This window comes from Gilbertella persicaria (assembly GCF_025201335.1).
Source record: "Gilbertella persicaria strain CBS 190.32 chromosome Unknown B0P05scaffold_84, whole genome shotgun sequence".
NCBI classification, from domain to species: domain Eukaryota; kingdom Fungi; phylum Mucoromycota; class Mucoromycetes; order Mucorales; family Choanephoraceae; genus Gilbertella; species Gilbertella persicaria.
Window position 1 is genome coordinate 19144 of NW_026252045.1, and position 12270 is coordinate 31413.

At 35.7% G+C, this 12270-nt stretch overlaps 6 protein-coding genes and 1 non-coding gene across 7 annotated transcripts; 5 read left to right on the top strand and 2 right to left on the bottom strand.

The window, feature by feature from the left end:
- The first annotated feature begins 1358 nt into the window (after positions 1–1358).
- Positions 1359–3843, top strand: B0P05DRAFT_501024 (uncharacterized protein). Its single transcript, XM_051575443.1, has 2 exons — positions 1359–1825; positions 1877–3843. Exons 1-2 carry the CDS (start codon positions 1633–1635, stop codon positions 3595–3597), a joined length of 1914 nt encoding a protein of 637 aa, XP_051429178.1. The 5' UTR covers positions 1359–1632; the 3' UTR covers positions 3598–3843.
- A 592-nt stretch (positions 3844–4435) lies between these two features.
- B0P05DRAFT_631801 (metal-dependent protein hydrolase) lies at positions 4436–6108 on the top strand (the record flags this gene model as incomplete). Its single annotated transcript, XM_051583501.1, has 5 exons — positions 4436–4928; positions 4985–5016; positions 5067–5226; positions 5278–5433; positions 5479–6108. Exons 1-5 carry the CDS (start codon positions 4911–4913, stop codon positions 6106–6108), a joined length of 996 nt encoding a protein of 331 aa, XP_051429179.1. The 5' UTR covers positions 4436–4910.
- B0P05DRAFT_362425 (uncharacterized protein) lies at positions 6107–7745 on the bottom strand. The gene has a single exon (XM_051573625.1). It carries the CDS (start codon positions 7681–7683, stop codon positions 6217–6219), a length of 1467 nt encoding a protein of 488 aa, XP_051429180.1. The 5' UTR covers positions 7684–7745; the 3' UTR covers positions 6107–6216.
- Positions 7746–8277: 532 nt separating this feature from the next.
- B0P05DRAFT_565972 (ribosomal protein L22e) lies at positions 8278–8708 on the bottom strand (the record flags this gene model as incomplete). The annotated part of the gene is made up of 1 exon (XM_051581003.1): positions 8278–8708. One exon carries the CDS (start codon positions 8703–8705, stop codon positions 8337–8339), a length of 369 nt encoding a protein of 122 aa, XP_051429181.1. The 3' UTR covers positions 8278–8336.
- Positions 8709–9209: 501 nt separating this feature from the next.
- On the top strand, positions 9210–9925 carry B0P05DRAFT_592638 (uncharacterized protein; the record flags this gene model as incomplete). The annotated part of the gene is made up of 2 exons (XM_051583012.1): positions 9210–9222; positions 9363–9925. 2 exons carry the CDS (start codon positions 9210–9212, stop codon positions 9923–9925), a joined length of 576 nt encoding a protein of 191 aa, XP_051429182.1.
- A 396-nt stretch (positions 9926–10321) lies between these two features.
- On the top strand, positions 10322–10978 carry B0P05DRAFT_565975 (uncharacterized protein). The gene has a single exon (XM_051581004.1). The coding sequence runs from the start codon at positions 10631–10633 to the stop codon at positions 10853–10855; it is 225 nt and encodes a 74-aa protein (XP_051429183.1). The 5' UTR covers positions 10322–10630; the 3' UTR covers positions 10856–10978.
- A 1120-nt stretch (positions 10979–12098) lies between these two features.
- Positions 12099–12170, top strand: B0P05DRAFT_t124. The gene has a single exon. It is a non-coding gene; the product is annotated as a tRNA-Glu (tRNA).
- Positions 12171–12270: the final 100 nt, after the last annotated feature.

Below are 12270 nucleotides of genomic sequence, written 5' to 3' on the forward strand. Positions count from 1 at the left end.
TTATGTATGTGTTTCTTTTTTAAGGTAAAAAAAAGTAACTTTAAAGATACATAAAACACAATTTGAAGTCTTGAATAACATTCTGTTTTCCTTTTCTTAAGTATTGGAAAGAAAAGGAAACGCAAATGAGCCTTTCTACCTTTTCACCAAAAAAAGGGTAATACGGACAGATGACTGATCCCAAAAAAAAAGAAAAGACGAATCTCGTCTACTCCTTCCTTTGTAAATGCAACAGATATCTCATACCTATATAGACCAAATTCATTGGAAACTTTTTATCGATAAATCTTAGGGCTCTAAAGATTAAGAAAAGCCAAAAAAATAAAAAACAGCCTGATATTCATCAGCAGATCCTTAAATATAATGGGTATGAATTTAGAGTATGTTAAGCAGTTCAAACAAGACGAAGGTAGAATGGACTGGAAAACATGTTATGAAGCAGGAAAAAGCGAAAGTTTTTTTAGTTCTTATTCCAGCAGCTCAAATTTGAAGACTGCATTTTATAAAACATTAAGTAAAAATGATTAATTTGTTGTGTATGTCAAAGTAAAGTTGTAAATTCATACCCATTATATTTAAGGATCTGCTGATGAATATCAGGCTGTTTTTTATTTTTTTGGCTTTTCTTAATCTTTAGAGCCCTAAGATTTATCGATAAAAAGTTTCCAATGAATTTGGTCTATATAGGTATGAGATATCTGTTGCATTTACAAAGGAAGGAGTAGACGAGATTCGTCTTTTCTTTTTTTTTTGGGATCAGTCATCTGTCCGTATCACCCTTTTTTTTGGTGAAAAGGTAGAAAGGCTCAACATCTCTTAAAAAGATAGAGTATGTAAGATTGTACAAAAAATGCGTTTCTATCAAGATGTCCGTTGAAGTTTTTCTACTTGTTCTGCAAACGCTATTCTAGTAAAAAGAGGTGTGAGTACTGCATGCCATCTTAATTCTTGAATAGGCTTGACTTTTAACAATCTCAAAATCTCCCATTTCATTTATAAAAGCCTTAAATTGAACAATTTCGGCTGAGCGTTCAAGGTTATCTCACGTAGGATAGACATGGTTGGATAGCGACATGTACAAAAAAGTAACAGCTTACCTTTTAAAGGTTTGAAGAAGTCGATAAAGAACAACTGACCTTATAAAAAGTAGTCGTCCGAAAATTCGGATTTAAGAAGTGTATATTCTCTCGCATTGTACTTGTGACCTTATCAATACAAATTCGTGTGTCTTATTCAGCATTTTTTATTTTTTTATTTTTTTTGGGTTACCAATGTAATTTAAGCTTCAGTGATGAGGTCATATGCATAATCAAAACCAATTTCAAGTGGAGAAAATTGTTGACTCATTTCGACATATTGGTAGATCATTACCCAAAAGAAATCCTCTAAAAAAGGCCATATGCTCAAGTGTAACTGCTACCTTTGAGAAATATAGACCATAGAAATGATCAATGTTATCTTGATAATCTACTCTTCACCAGACTTAAGAGATGAATTGTTGTATCATACACAGATGTATTCTGAAGTTTTTTTTTTGATTTGGATTATTCATCTTTTTTGTGAGACGATAGATTCTATAGAACTATATAAACCATGCTTTTTTAGTTTTTTTCTTTTTTTTCTTTTATTCAAATGTCACTTAGGATTGGTTCTAAAAAAGAAGTACTCAAAGTTGTATTGGATCAACCGCGACTCTATGTTGAGGAATCTTTGGGTTCTGTCATGGTCCGTGGTGAAGTGATTGTCGATTTCCAAAAAGATACACAGATACAAGGTCCTATCGAGATTTTGTTTGAGGGCATCCAACGTTTCTATCCTTGGAAAGGTAAAAATAAACAAACAAACACCATCATTCATTATTTAATCCTGTCAATAGATATCATGAAAGGCCCCGTTGTAGGCTCTGCTATTGAAACAAAACTCCAAGTGATTGAATTGTCTTTATTGCCACCAAATGCAAAGGGAATTATGCCTTCAGGCGTACAACGCTTCCCATTTGAATTTCCAATTCCTTCTTCACTTCCTATGAGCGTCGAAATTCCAGACCGTCTTGAAATTTTTTATCAACTTAGTGCAACACTCCGTCGTTCTACTTCTCAGCACGAAGAATTCCAGTCTATTGACTCATTTAATCCTGTGAACTGGATCGAATGGGCTCGTCGTACTACTTTCAAGAAGAAATATGTTGCCTGTTCTCCTATTCGCATTGTTCGTGCTATGGAATCAGTTTTTTCAGACACATTGCCTACTACAAATACGATACGACAGAATAATGATACAGAAACAAGTAGCACTGCAGTTGAAGATAACAGTGATAGCATTAGTAGTAACCATCATCCATCAACATCTTCCACTGCTCAGCAGCCTCCCCTTCCTTGGAATAGACGTAATCTAGATGCCTACTCAGGCTCTTTCGATGAACAGCATGACCAACTGGCTTTTTCTCTGGCTGGTCGAGCCTCAGGCAACCTACATCATTCTACTCACGCCTTGGCTGATGTACAAGGTATTCGGTACAAGATTGGGATTGATCGTACAGCTGTTGCTATTGGAACCAGCATTGGTGTCGAAATTATGATTGAACCTACTATGGCAGATGCTGTTGTCAAGTCTGTTTTGCTCAAGATCACTGAGTCTCGAAACTATTCCATGAAAGTACCTGCGGGACATACATGGAAGACAACCTCGCCTGAAACGAAGCAAATCTCAGAAGGTGTCAAGATGGTCATGAAATGGGCCTATGGACACCCTATGGGAGAGGAAGAAACCATGGTCTACAAAAACAAGGGCAAAAAGAAAGCATCCGATCTCAAGAAGAGCAGTGAAAAATACGTTTATCATCGAACAGAAAACAGTCAAGGTCTCTTTTATTTCGATCCTCCTGAACCTGGACACAGTAAATCTTTTTTAAATAGTGTAGATGAAAAAAAGAAACTTATCATCGAAAATGTACAACAAGAAACTGAACTAGGTGAACCTTCTTTTTCGTCTTCAGAGCTTGCAAACCCTGAGCTTATCAACTTGAAACAGCTGAATCAGCCTGTCAAATTAGGCGAGTATTTTGGTGGTCGATTTGTGTTGCCTGTACCAGATTGTTCTAACATGCTGAACCCAAGCATGAGTTATGAATCCATCAAGATTACTCACTGGACACAACTCATAGTTACAGTTGAATGCAATGGTCAAGAATTCGATTTGTGTCTTAATACCCCTTCTCGTATCCTTTGTTGCCGTTTAGTAGCAGCTGATGATGAATGCCAAACAATTCTTCCTCCTCCTCCTAGCTACGTGCCTGGTGATAGTCGTTCTTACCGTGAAAACAATTGGTCCACAAGTACTTTTTGGGAGCAGCGTGAGCCTATTACTTCTGTGTCAGGTTGGGGATCCCATGTACCTTGTCCTTGTGAATACAAACGACTTAAGGCTTCTATCCTGAGCAACAACAACATTCTCAATATCAGTTTGCCTAACAGTGGCCGTAACAATAGTAGCAAGAGTAATAAGAGCAGCATTAGTAATGATAGACTATCTGCTTCCTATTCGCCTTCTCATTTGCCTGAATGGGGCCCTCCTCCATGCTATTCTGAAAATCAGTAAACCTCCTTTTTTTCTTTCTTTTTTCTCCCTTTTTGAGGGACCACTTAATCTACTATTATTATCTTAATGTATTTCTTTCTTTGTTACAACAAACTGTCTATCTGTGCAACAATATGTTGTCATTTCTCGTACAGACAGAAACGCATATACTCCTGTCAAACCTGGCTCATGCATTAAGGAGAGAATACGCCCTCCTGTATATCAAATAAATATAAATACAATGCACAATTCTTATTTTGTTTTCACCATAATGCGTCAGTATCAGTCCAAATTTTTATTGTTTTTAGCATTGGCATGCTATATGGTTCATGCATTTGATATCAACAAAGATGTCGTATTGCCTCAAAGACTAGAGAAAAGAACCTGTGATTTTTCTTGCAGACATCAAACCGATTGCGATAATACTTGTCTTGATATAGATACTGGTTATACAATGCTTGGCGTATGTCGACACGAAAAATGTTATTGTGGATTTATTGCTCCCTAACGATATCTGAAAAAATAAAATAGCCGTATCATAGTAGTTCAACTAAAAATCCATAGTTATGAAATGATTTTTGATGAGAAAGTTAGCTTCTTTTTCACGGAATAAAAAAATACGTAGACAGGTTACCTATAGTCATTTATAAGAGATAGTTTGTTTTGTTGTATTCCATTTGATATGGAACAAAAACCTAAAAGGTATAAACAAGACAAACATTCCGTCCACTCCAAAAAATAAGCATAAATGCATAGATTTTAAGAATACAATTGCTACTAGCTTTAAAATATCTTTTTTCTTCATATTATAATGCAACATTGTTTCTTTACGCAAATAAATCATTTATTCTTAATTCACATGCATTTGGTTTCTTTATGTGATAAACAACAATGAATCTGCTTATTATTATAAAGTGGCCAATTGGAAACAATTTTTGCTTAATAGTTCTTTTTTTTTGCTCATGATAGGATCCCGATTACTTTTTCTTTTTCGCATACATGTTCACACAAAAGTGGTTGCTTTTTGAAGTATACATTGAAGTAGCCGGAGTGTTCGCCATAATCAAAAGCTCAATTCAACACTCACTCGCTGTGCGATGTTCCAGAAGCGTTTTATCAGAAGTAAGGTATATTTTTTTCTCTTGTACATCAAAGTCTCTTTAAAGAGGTATACCGAGGTGTAACAGTATCAAAGACAAAGTGTCGCTCAAATTTTAATTAGAGTACTATCCCTCTTGGACATGCAAACCTGAGTTTTGATTTTCAGTGGCTTATGCAAGATATAAAAAAGAAAAAAAAAACTATAAAATACACTTCATCGATTTCTTACATTAATGCTTAAAATGATTAAGGTAATAAAATATACATGTATGTCTCCTTGAGGCCTATTAAACCAAGCTTTTATTAGACTATTGGTACTCATAGCGGTCATTTCCATTGGTAAATATAGACATATTCTAAATAAATCAAAAGTATAACACTATGAATAGTGACGAAGCTTTGGCTGTCTCTTTGTTAAAGAGAACCAAGGAATTCAGCAACGCCAATTTAATCCGTACTCGTGATGCTTCCAAATTGGCTGAATGTGACATCGTTGTTGACGTTGGAGGTGTCTATGATCCTGCTACTCATAGATATGATCATCATCAAGTAAGCTCATAGTTGTAAGGCCTACTTGTCATATTTATGTTTGTTCTATAGCGTGGTTTCACTGAAACTTTTGATGCTGAGCACAAGACCAAGTTGAGTTCTGCTGGTTTAGTTTATAAACATTTCGGTAAAGAAGTTGTCATGAACGTGCTTGGCAAAACTGAAGTTGATAATGATGTTGAAATGCTTTATCAAAAGACATACGATGTAAGCATCCATATTTTGTTGTTGTTTTTGACTGCTTTTTTTTAGGGTTTTGTTGAATCTTTGGATGCTAATGACAATGGTATCAGTGCTTATCCCAACAACATCAATCCTCTTTTCAAAGAATCTCCTACTAGTCTTCACAACCGTGTTGCTCACAAGAACCCTAGCTGGAACGAACCTTTGACTGACGCTGAAATTGATGCTCGTTTCCTCGAAGCTTCTGAAATGGCAGGTTCTGAACTTGTAGACTATGTCAAGCGTCTTCAAAATTCTTGGTTACCTGCTCGTTCTCTCGTTGTTGAAGCCTTAGACAAAGCTACTGATGTCAACCCCTCTGGCCGTGTTATTGCTCTTGAACGTTCTTGTCCCTGGAAGGAACACTTACTTGACCTTGAAAAGGAACGCGGTCTTGTAGATGATAAGTCTATTTTGTACGTTCTTTATCCTGAATCTTCTACTGAAGGTAACTGGCGTATCCAATGTGTTCCTTTGCGCCCTGAAGGTTTTGAAAATAGAAAGAGTTTGCCTGAAGCATGGAGAGGTTTCCGCGATGATGAATTGAGCCGTATTTCTGGCGTTGAAGGATGTATTTTCGTTCATGCTGGTGGTTTTATTGGTGGCAATAAGTCTCGTCATGGTGTTTATGAAATGGCCAGACTTGCTTTGGAATTGTAAATATATTTAATTTCTATTTTCAGTTTAATAACATCAGAAGTGTGCTTTATTAATTAACTTTAAACAAAAAAAGAGAGGTATCAAAGTATACTTTCCAGAAAGTATGATTTAAGGTGCTATTCGTGTTAAACTGCCTGACCCACGCCTCAGTGAAATGGGTCTATTAGATGTTATACTACAGTTGCTTATAGAATGTCGCCTTAACGACATATCTTCAAATCCTTGAGATGAATAATGTTGCTCTTCTGTTGGCGGTAACGCATATAACGGTGGCGCACTAGGTGATGCACTAGGTGTATATGCTGGTGGAGGCGGTAAATCTGTCGATAAAGAAAAGGACTCTGACTTATGATGATGATAATGTTGTGTAGCCTGAAGATGATGATGATGAGAAGGCGATGAAGATGATGAAGGATCTCCTAAGTGTTGTATATCGTCTTGCTGCATTATATCGTTGGCTCTATACATATCTTGGAAAGGATCATTATACCTTAGGCCGTCTAATTCTTTTGCATTAGGAGCCGAAGGCATTGTTTGTGAAGTCATGGAGAGTGTTTGGTTCTGTCGATAAGTATTGTATCGAGATGCAAGGTGGGCTGGTAAATGCGGCGGTGCAAAAGACAGGTTTGATGTGCTTGGTTGGCGATGATTTTTAAGCATGATAGGATCTGCAAATGAGTTTTGATTAAAGTCAATGACGGTCATATCACCGTCATCAGACATAGAAGACAATCGAGCAATGGCTGGGGGTGTAAGTGGCTGATGATTAAAAGATGTCGGTGCTGATGGTGAGGATGGAGGAGGAATAAAACGATCGTCGTGTTGTACTTGCTTTTCTTCATCAAATTGCTTTCTCTTTCTGTATTGTTTGCGTCCATAAATAAGACCAGCAGTAACAAGAACAATACCTGCAATACCACCCACAATAGATAATCCAGTTACTAGCTTGTGGTATGCAGACAAGTCTTTTAGAATTTGATCGTTTTTATTATTGTTGGATCCAATGGTGTTCGAGTTTCCAGGAGAGTTGGGATCATTTACACCTTGACTGGTTTCTGAAGACTGTCCCTGTTGTTTGGCTGGGTTGTACGTACTTCCAGAATAAATTGTGGTTGGTGTCTCTGTAGCCACAACAATAATTGTTGTTACAACAGTATTGCTAGGTTCATTTACTGTAGGACTTGTAGCACTCGAATCTTTATGATCATGGTTGTATGAGTTATTATCGTCAGCACTGTCTGTATGGCCGAAAGTATGGCTATTTCTCGAATCATCGCCGTCATATTTCATATTTTTGTTGCTTTGATATTGCTTGTGTTTTTCTTTCTCCTCTTCTTCTTCTTGTTTTTTTTCTGCTTTTCTGTCTTCTTTTGAATCTGTAACCATATTTCTGTAATTATCGGATAAGGATGGTGATGGTGGTAGTGGTGGCGGTAAGGAAAAAGCTGTTGGTGGCGGGGAGAATGAGTCCATTACTGCGTTTGATGTCATTGGTGTTGGGGCGCTGTGCGTATTGCAAATATATAAACAGGAGAAAGCAATTAATATTAGAGTTTTGCGATTTTTTAATGCCATGTTTAGTGAGAGAATATGGAATTGAAAAGAAAAAAAGAATAGGAATAAAAAAAGTGCATCACCCTTTTTTTAATTTTTTTTTTTTTTTGCTGAATTACAAAAAGAGAGCTAACCTTCCAACTCGAGATTGAGACAATATTCTATTTATTCTAGGCCAATTAAATCCATCTATTTCTTTTTGAAGTCAACTGATATATCTATTTAGCATACCTGATTATAAGTAGTGGAGTAATTGGTTGTGATCTTTCTCTTTTGTATATTGATCCGGCCTTCTTTCCTTCTTGTCATTTCCTCCTTTTACTGGTTTTTCTATTTTCTAGAGAATCTTTTTTTTTTGTTCAAAAGAAGCAAGAAATTTCTGTTTTATTAATTTATATTTCTTGCTTTCATGTTATCAGTGTGATTTTCTAATTTGAAGTGAAATAATCTTTCAACTCTAAGAGCCAATTTTACCTGAGCAAATAGTTTGATCTTGAAAACCCAAAATGTTTAATGTAGAAACAGCAAGTGGGACAAATATAGCGAACTGAACAAATTGTGATACAATTAAAAACAAACATGACTGTACTACACTTTTAAATAATATATAGTTCTACAACAAAAAAAGGTTTTTTATTATTCTAGAATAAATACATGGATTGAGAATAAGTAATTTATTCTTCGTCTTCAGCTTCTTCATCGTTAGCGATGTTGAAGTAACGAAGTTCGAAGGTTTGCTTGTCAGTGGCAATAACACGGAGCCAGTCACGGATTTGGTTCTTCTTCAAGAACTTCTTGGTCAAGTACTTGAGGTAACGCTTGGAGAAAGCAATGTTGGCAACAACGGTGATCTTGTTGTCAGCAGAGCGAGAGATGGTAACGGCTTCACCGAGGTTGTTGGTACGACCATCAACCTTGATACGGTCGTGAAGGTACTTTTCGAAAGCAGCAGCATCAAAGATCTTGTCGTTGGCAGGACCAGAGCAATCAATGATGAACTTGGACTTCTTGACAGCAGCAGTGTTAGCCTTGACGGGAGCCATTTTATAAAATAAAATAAAGAGAAGGAGCTAAAAAAATATTGCTATGGATCCTACATATGAATTTTTTTCAGTGGCTTTTGTGACTCTTTTGTTTTCAGTCTTTGACAGCTGCAAAAATGATCTGTAATCTGAACTCTAGCATATTAAATGAATTGATCTCGATCATTTTCTTTTCCGTCCAAGAATAAAAGCATTTAGCTTTGTCGCTGTGCTTTTGTTGGCGTTTTTAGCGCTATGGCAAATGTTTACTTTTATACAAGTCATTGCGGCTCATACCCTGAATAAGTTGGAGAAACGAGAGGCAAGTCAAGATAAATCACGATAAAAAAATTTGGTTACTTTCTTCAAATCACAGATACACATGTAAATTTGACTGTTATACTATGTGTTGTCTAACAAATATAGTTGGATGATCATTACACTGAAGGCGCCACAATCAAATCTGGCTGTCATGTACAACCTAAAAAACATAAACATTCAAAGCATCACCAACTTTGTCCTCCAATGGACGTTCCTAGTATGAGAATGGATGCACCTGAACTTCTTATCCAACACACAATGGACTAGATTCATCGTGAATGGAGAGATAAACTTGACTTTGTTATTTAGACTGGTAACAACTCAAGGCATGACTGGGATCGCTCCCACCTCGAAAAGAATCCAAAGTGTTAGAGCTTAATAGACAAGTGACCAAGTTGATAAACGACGTCTTCTCTGCCAGCCCTGAAAACCCTCATGCTATTCCTGTTATTCCTGTTATTGGTAATAATGATTTACAGCCTCACAACTATATCGAGTTGAACGACAATGTGTTATTCTTTTTTTTTTTTGAACAGCTTTGGGATCATTGGATTCCTAAGCATCAACGCAAAGATTTTTTGAAAGGTGAGTATTTTGCTGCTGATGTTGCTCCTGGTCTACGGGTCTTGTCAATGAACACCATGTTTTTCTCGAAGAAAAACCCACTCGCTAAAGCCTGCCAAAAACAAGGTTCTTCAGGCTCTACTCATTTGGAATGGTATCAACAGCAACTAGAAAAATCTCGTTTTGAAGGTGTCAAAATCTATGTCATTGGTCACGTTCCTCCATCTCCAAGAGACTTTTTCAAGAGATGTTTAAAGGATTATGTCGGTATTACATCTATCTACTCTGATATTGTGTTTGGCCACTTTTATGCTTATCTCAATATGGATTATTTTTTGATGTATGAACATATATGAATTCATATGCATAGATCACATCTATGACAATTGCAATGGATCTATAGTCACTGACATTCACTCATTCTACTAGAAGTACTACATCGTCTTCATAGTCAGAGATTATGAACCTAGTGACTTTGTTATTATTAATGGCCCTCATAAAGTGACAGTTAGAGCTGACAAATACATTGGCATTGGCATTTGACAAATATGTAATAGTTTATTCAAGTTCGGGCCAGATCATGTACTATTGGCTGAGCTGACAACCTTCTAAGACATTTCTCTTAATTGCTCCTGATCTAACAAATTAATCCGTAGTCAAGAAGCTAACCCAAAACAATATTTTGACCGAGAAGAAAAAGTATAAATACCTCGACATTTTATAGCAATTGAAAAAGATAAGATTTCTTTTGGGGAAATAAAAGCCTATACAAGTTCTAACGGACTTTCTCTGTGTTCTCACCTTTTCTCTTATTTTATATCTATTCTCTCTTCATCTCACAACAGCGTGAACTAGAACTACATTCATTAACAGAGGATGTAGAAATAGACAACTATATTGAGATACCTTTTTCAGAAGACTCTAAACCAGATAATGATCAAGTCTCAATTCAACGAAATGTAAAAGAATACGTTGAATGGCTCAAGAATATATATGATGAAATAGATGAGTTTGAACTCAAGCATCCTGATTGACATAACCCGGGTTCACATCAAGTACCCATGATCAATCAACCATTGTTTGATTATGAACCTGTTGTGGTGGTTCATGTTGCGCCTTCTATCTTTCCAGTATACATGACAACTGTCAGAATCTATCAATACGAATCCTTAATGCTTCTGAAGCAAAGCGTGAATATGGCACTTTGCTTGGTTATGCTCATTATGTGGCTAATATTTGCAGATAAAATAAGGAAGATAGTTATAAGAATCCCAAGCCTCAATTGAATTATGAATTGAAATACGATACAAAGAGTCTTATGGTTTAAGTGATCTATCGATTGACACCTATTTGAAGTTTGCAGACGCTCTTAATAAACAAGTTCTAGAAAGCAAAAAACTTTGGAAAACCTATTGTAAGAATATATCTGTTCAAACAATGAACCATGTGTTGAATAAGATTCAGTAAATACAATACCTTAAAACGGTGCATAAATCAACATTCAAACAGAGCAGAGATTTGTCCACGTGAAAGCGATTTAATTGGCTGATATATAGTTAAACAGCTAATATATTTTATTTTGCATTTTATGTAAATGTCGAGCCGAAATTGGTTACGAGGCACATTGCAAGTAATGCACAACTCATGCTAGAACTAGAAATGAAATTCCGAAAAGAAGCAAACGCAAAGAAAAGAAGGTTCTCACCTAACATAAAATGAAGCAAAGAACGAAGAAAAAGAACCAAAAAGGATACTTAGCAAAACATTGATATTAGTCAATTATTAGCAATTATATTTAGTATATTATTTTATATTTCATGTCTTCAATTACTAATCACGTACTGGTACAAATAACTAGAAAACATATAAATAGCCCACATAATCTAAAGAATAAAGAGCATTCATTTTTGATTATTGATAAAAACTACTTAGTTTAAATAATTTTCATTTTTGGTGTACTTCTTTAAAATCAAGACTTAAAGAACAAGCCTATGGTAATATTTTTCGATCACGTGATTTCTAATAAATATAAACATGAAAAAAAATTAAAAATTAATATAAATGTCGCAGATATTAGTACTTCCGACCGCCAACAGCCAATCGAGGTTGAATATAACCTTCCCTATATGTATAGATCAAACAAAAAAAGGTTTAAACCTCAAATATCAAACAAGAAAAGAAAGAAGGTTAGACTGAATCTATTACGCTTAAGGAAGTTGCCTTTAGGAGACGCCAAGCTCGCGTGGCATTCGTCGAAAAAGAAGTAATCAATCAAGTTGAAGGATATAATTACTTCCTGCTTTATTAGTGATAGAATAGATATTTTAGTATAGAATAGAAAAATATAAATACCGTGTTGTTGATGATTATAAGTTACTTATCAAAGACTTATAATATCAAAACACAGACGTCACTGCCTTCTAGAATATTTTCCCAGTAATACCATTGGCTAGAAAATATTCTATCGTCACCTGACCTGTATTTTTGGATACAAACCTTAAAGAAATATTAACTTGACATAAAAAACAGTCCTCAATGGTCTAGTGGCTAGGATTCGTCGCTCTCACCGACGCGGCCGGGGTTCAATTCCCCGTTGGGGAAAATTCTTTTTAATATTTTTGATATTTTGATCATGCACATTACGACATGCTCCTGGTTCTTTCATCTAATGTAGGCAAAAGCTTTTATTTTTATTAAATGA

Bases quoted from the DNA above. Each gene is read 5' to 3' on its own strand.
- B0P05DRAFT_501024 (XM_051575443.1), top strand. From the start codon at position 1,633: ATGTCACTTAGGATTGGTTCTAAAAAAGAAGTACTCAAAGTTGTATTG. The intron at 1,826-1,876 runs GTAAAAATAAAC...TCCTGTCAATAG, and splicing joins ACGTTTCTATCCTTGGAAAG to ATATCATGAAAGGCCCCGTT.
- B0P05DRAFT_362425 (XM_051573625.1), bottom strand. From the start codon at position 7,683: ATGGCATTAAAAAATCGCAAAACTCTAATATTAATTGCTTTCTCCTGT.
- B0P05DRAFT_565975 (XM_051581004.1), top strand. From the start codon at position 10,631: ATGATCAATCAACCATTGTTTGATTATGAACCTGTTGTGGTGGTTCAT.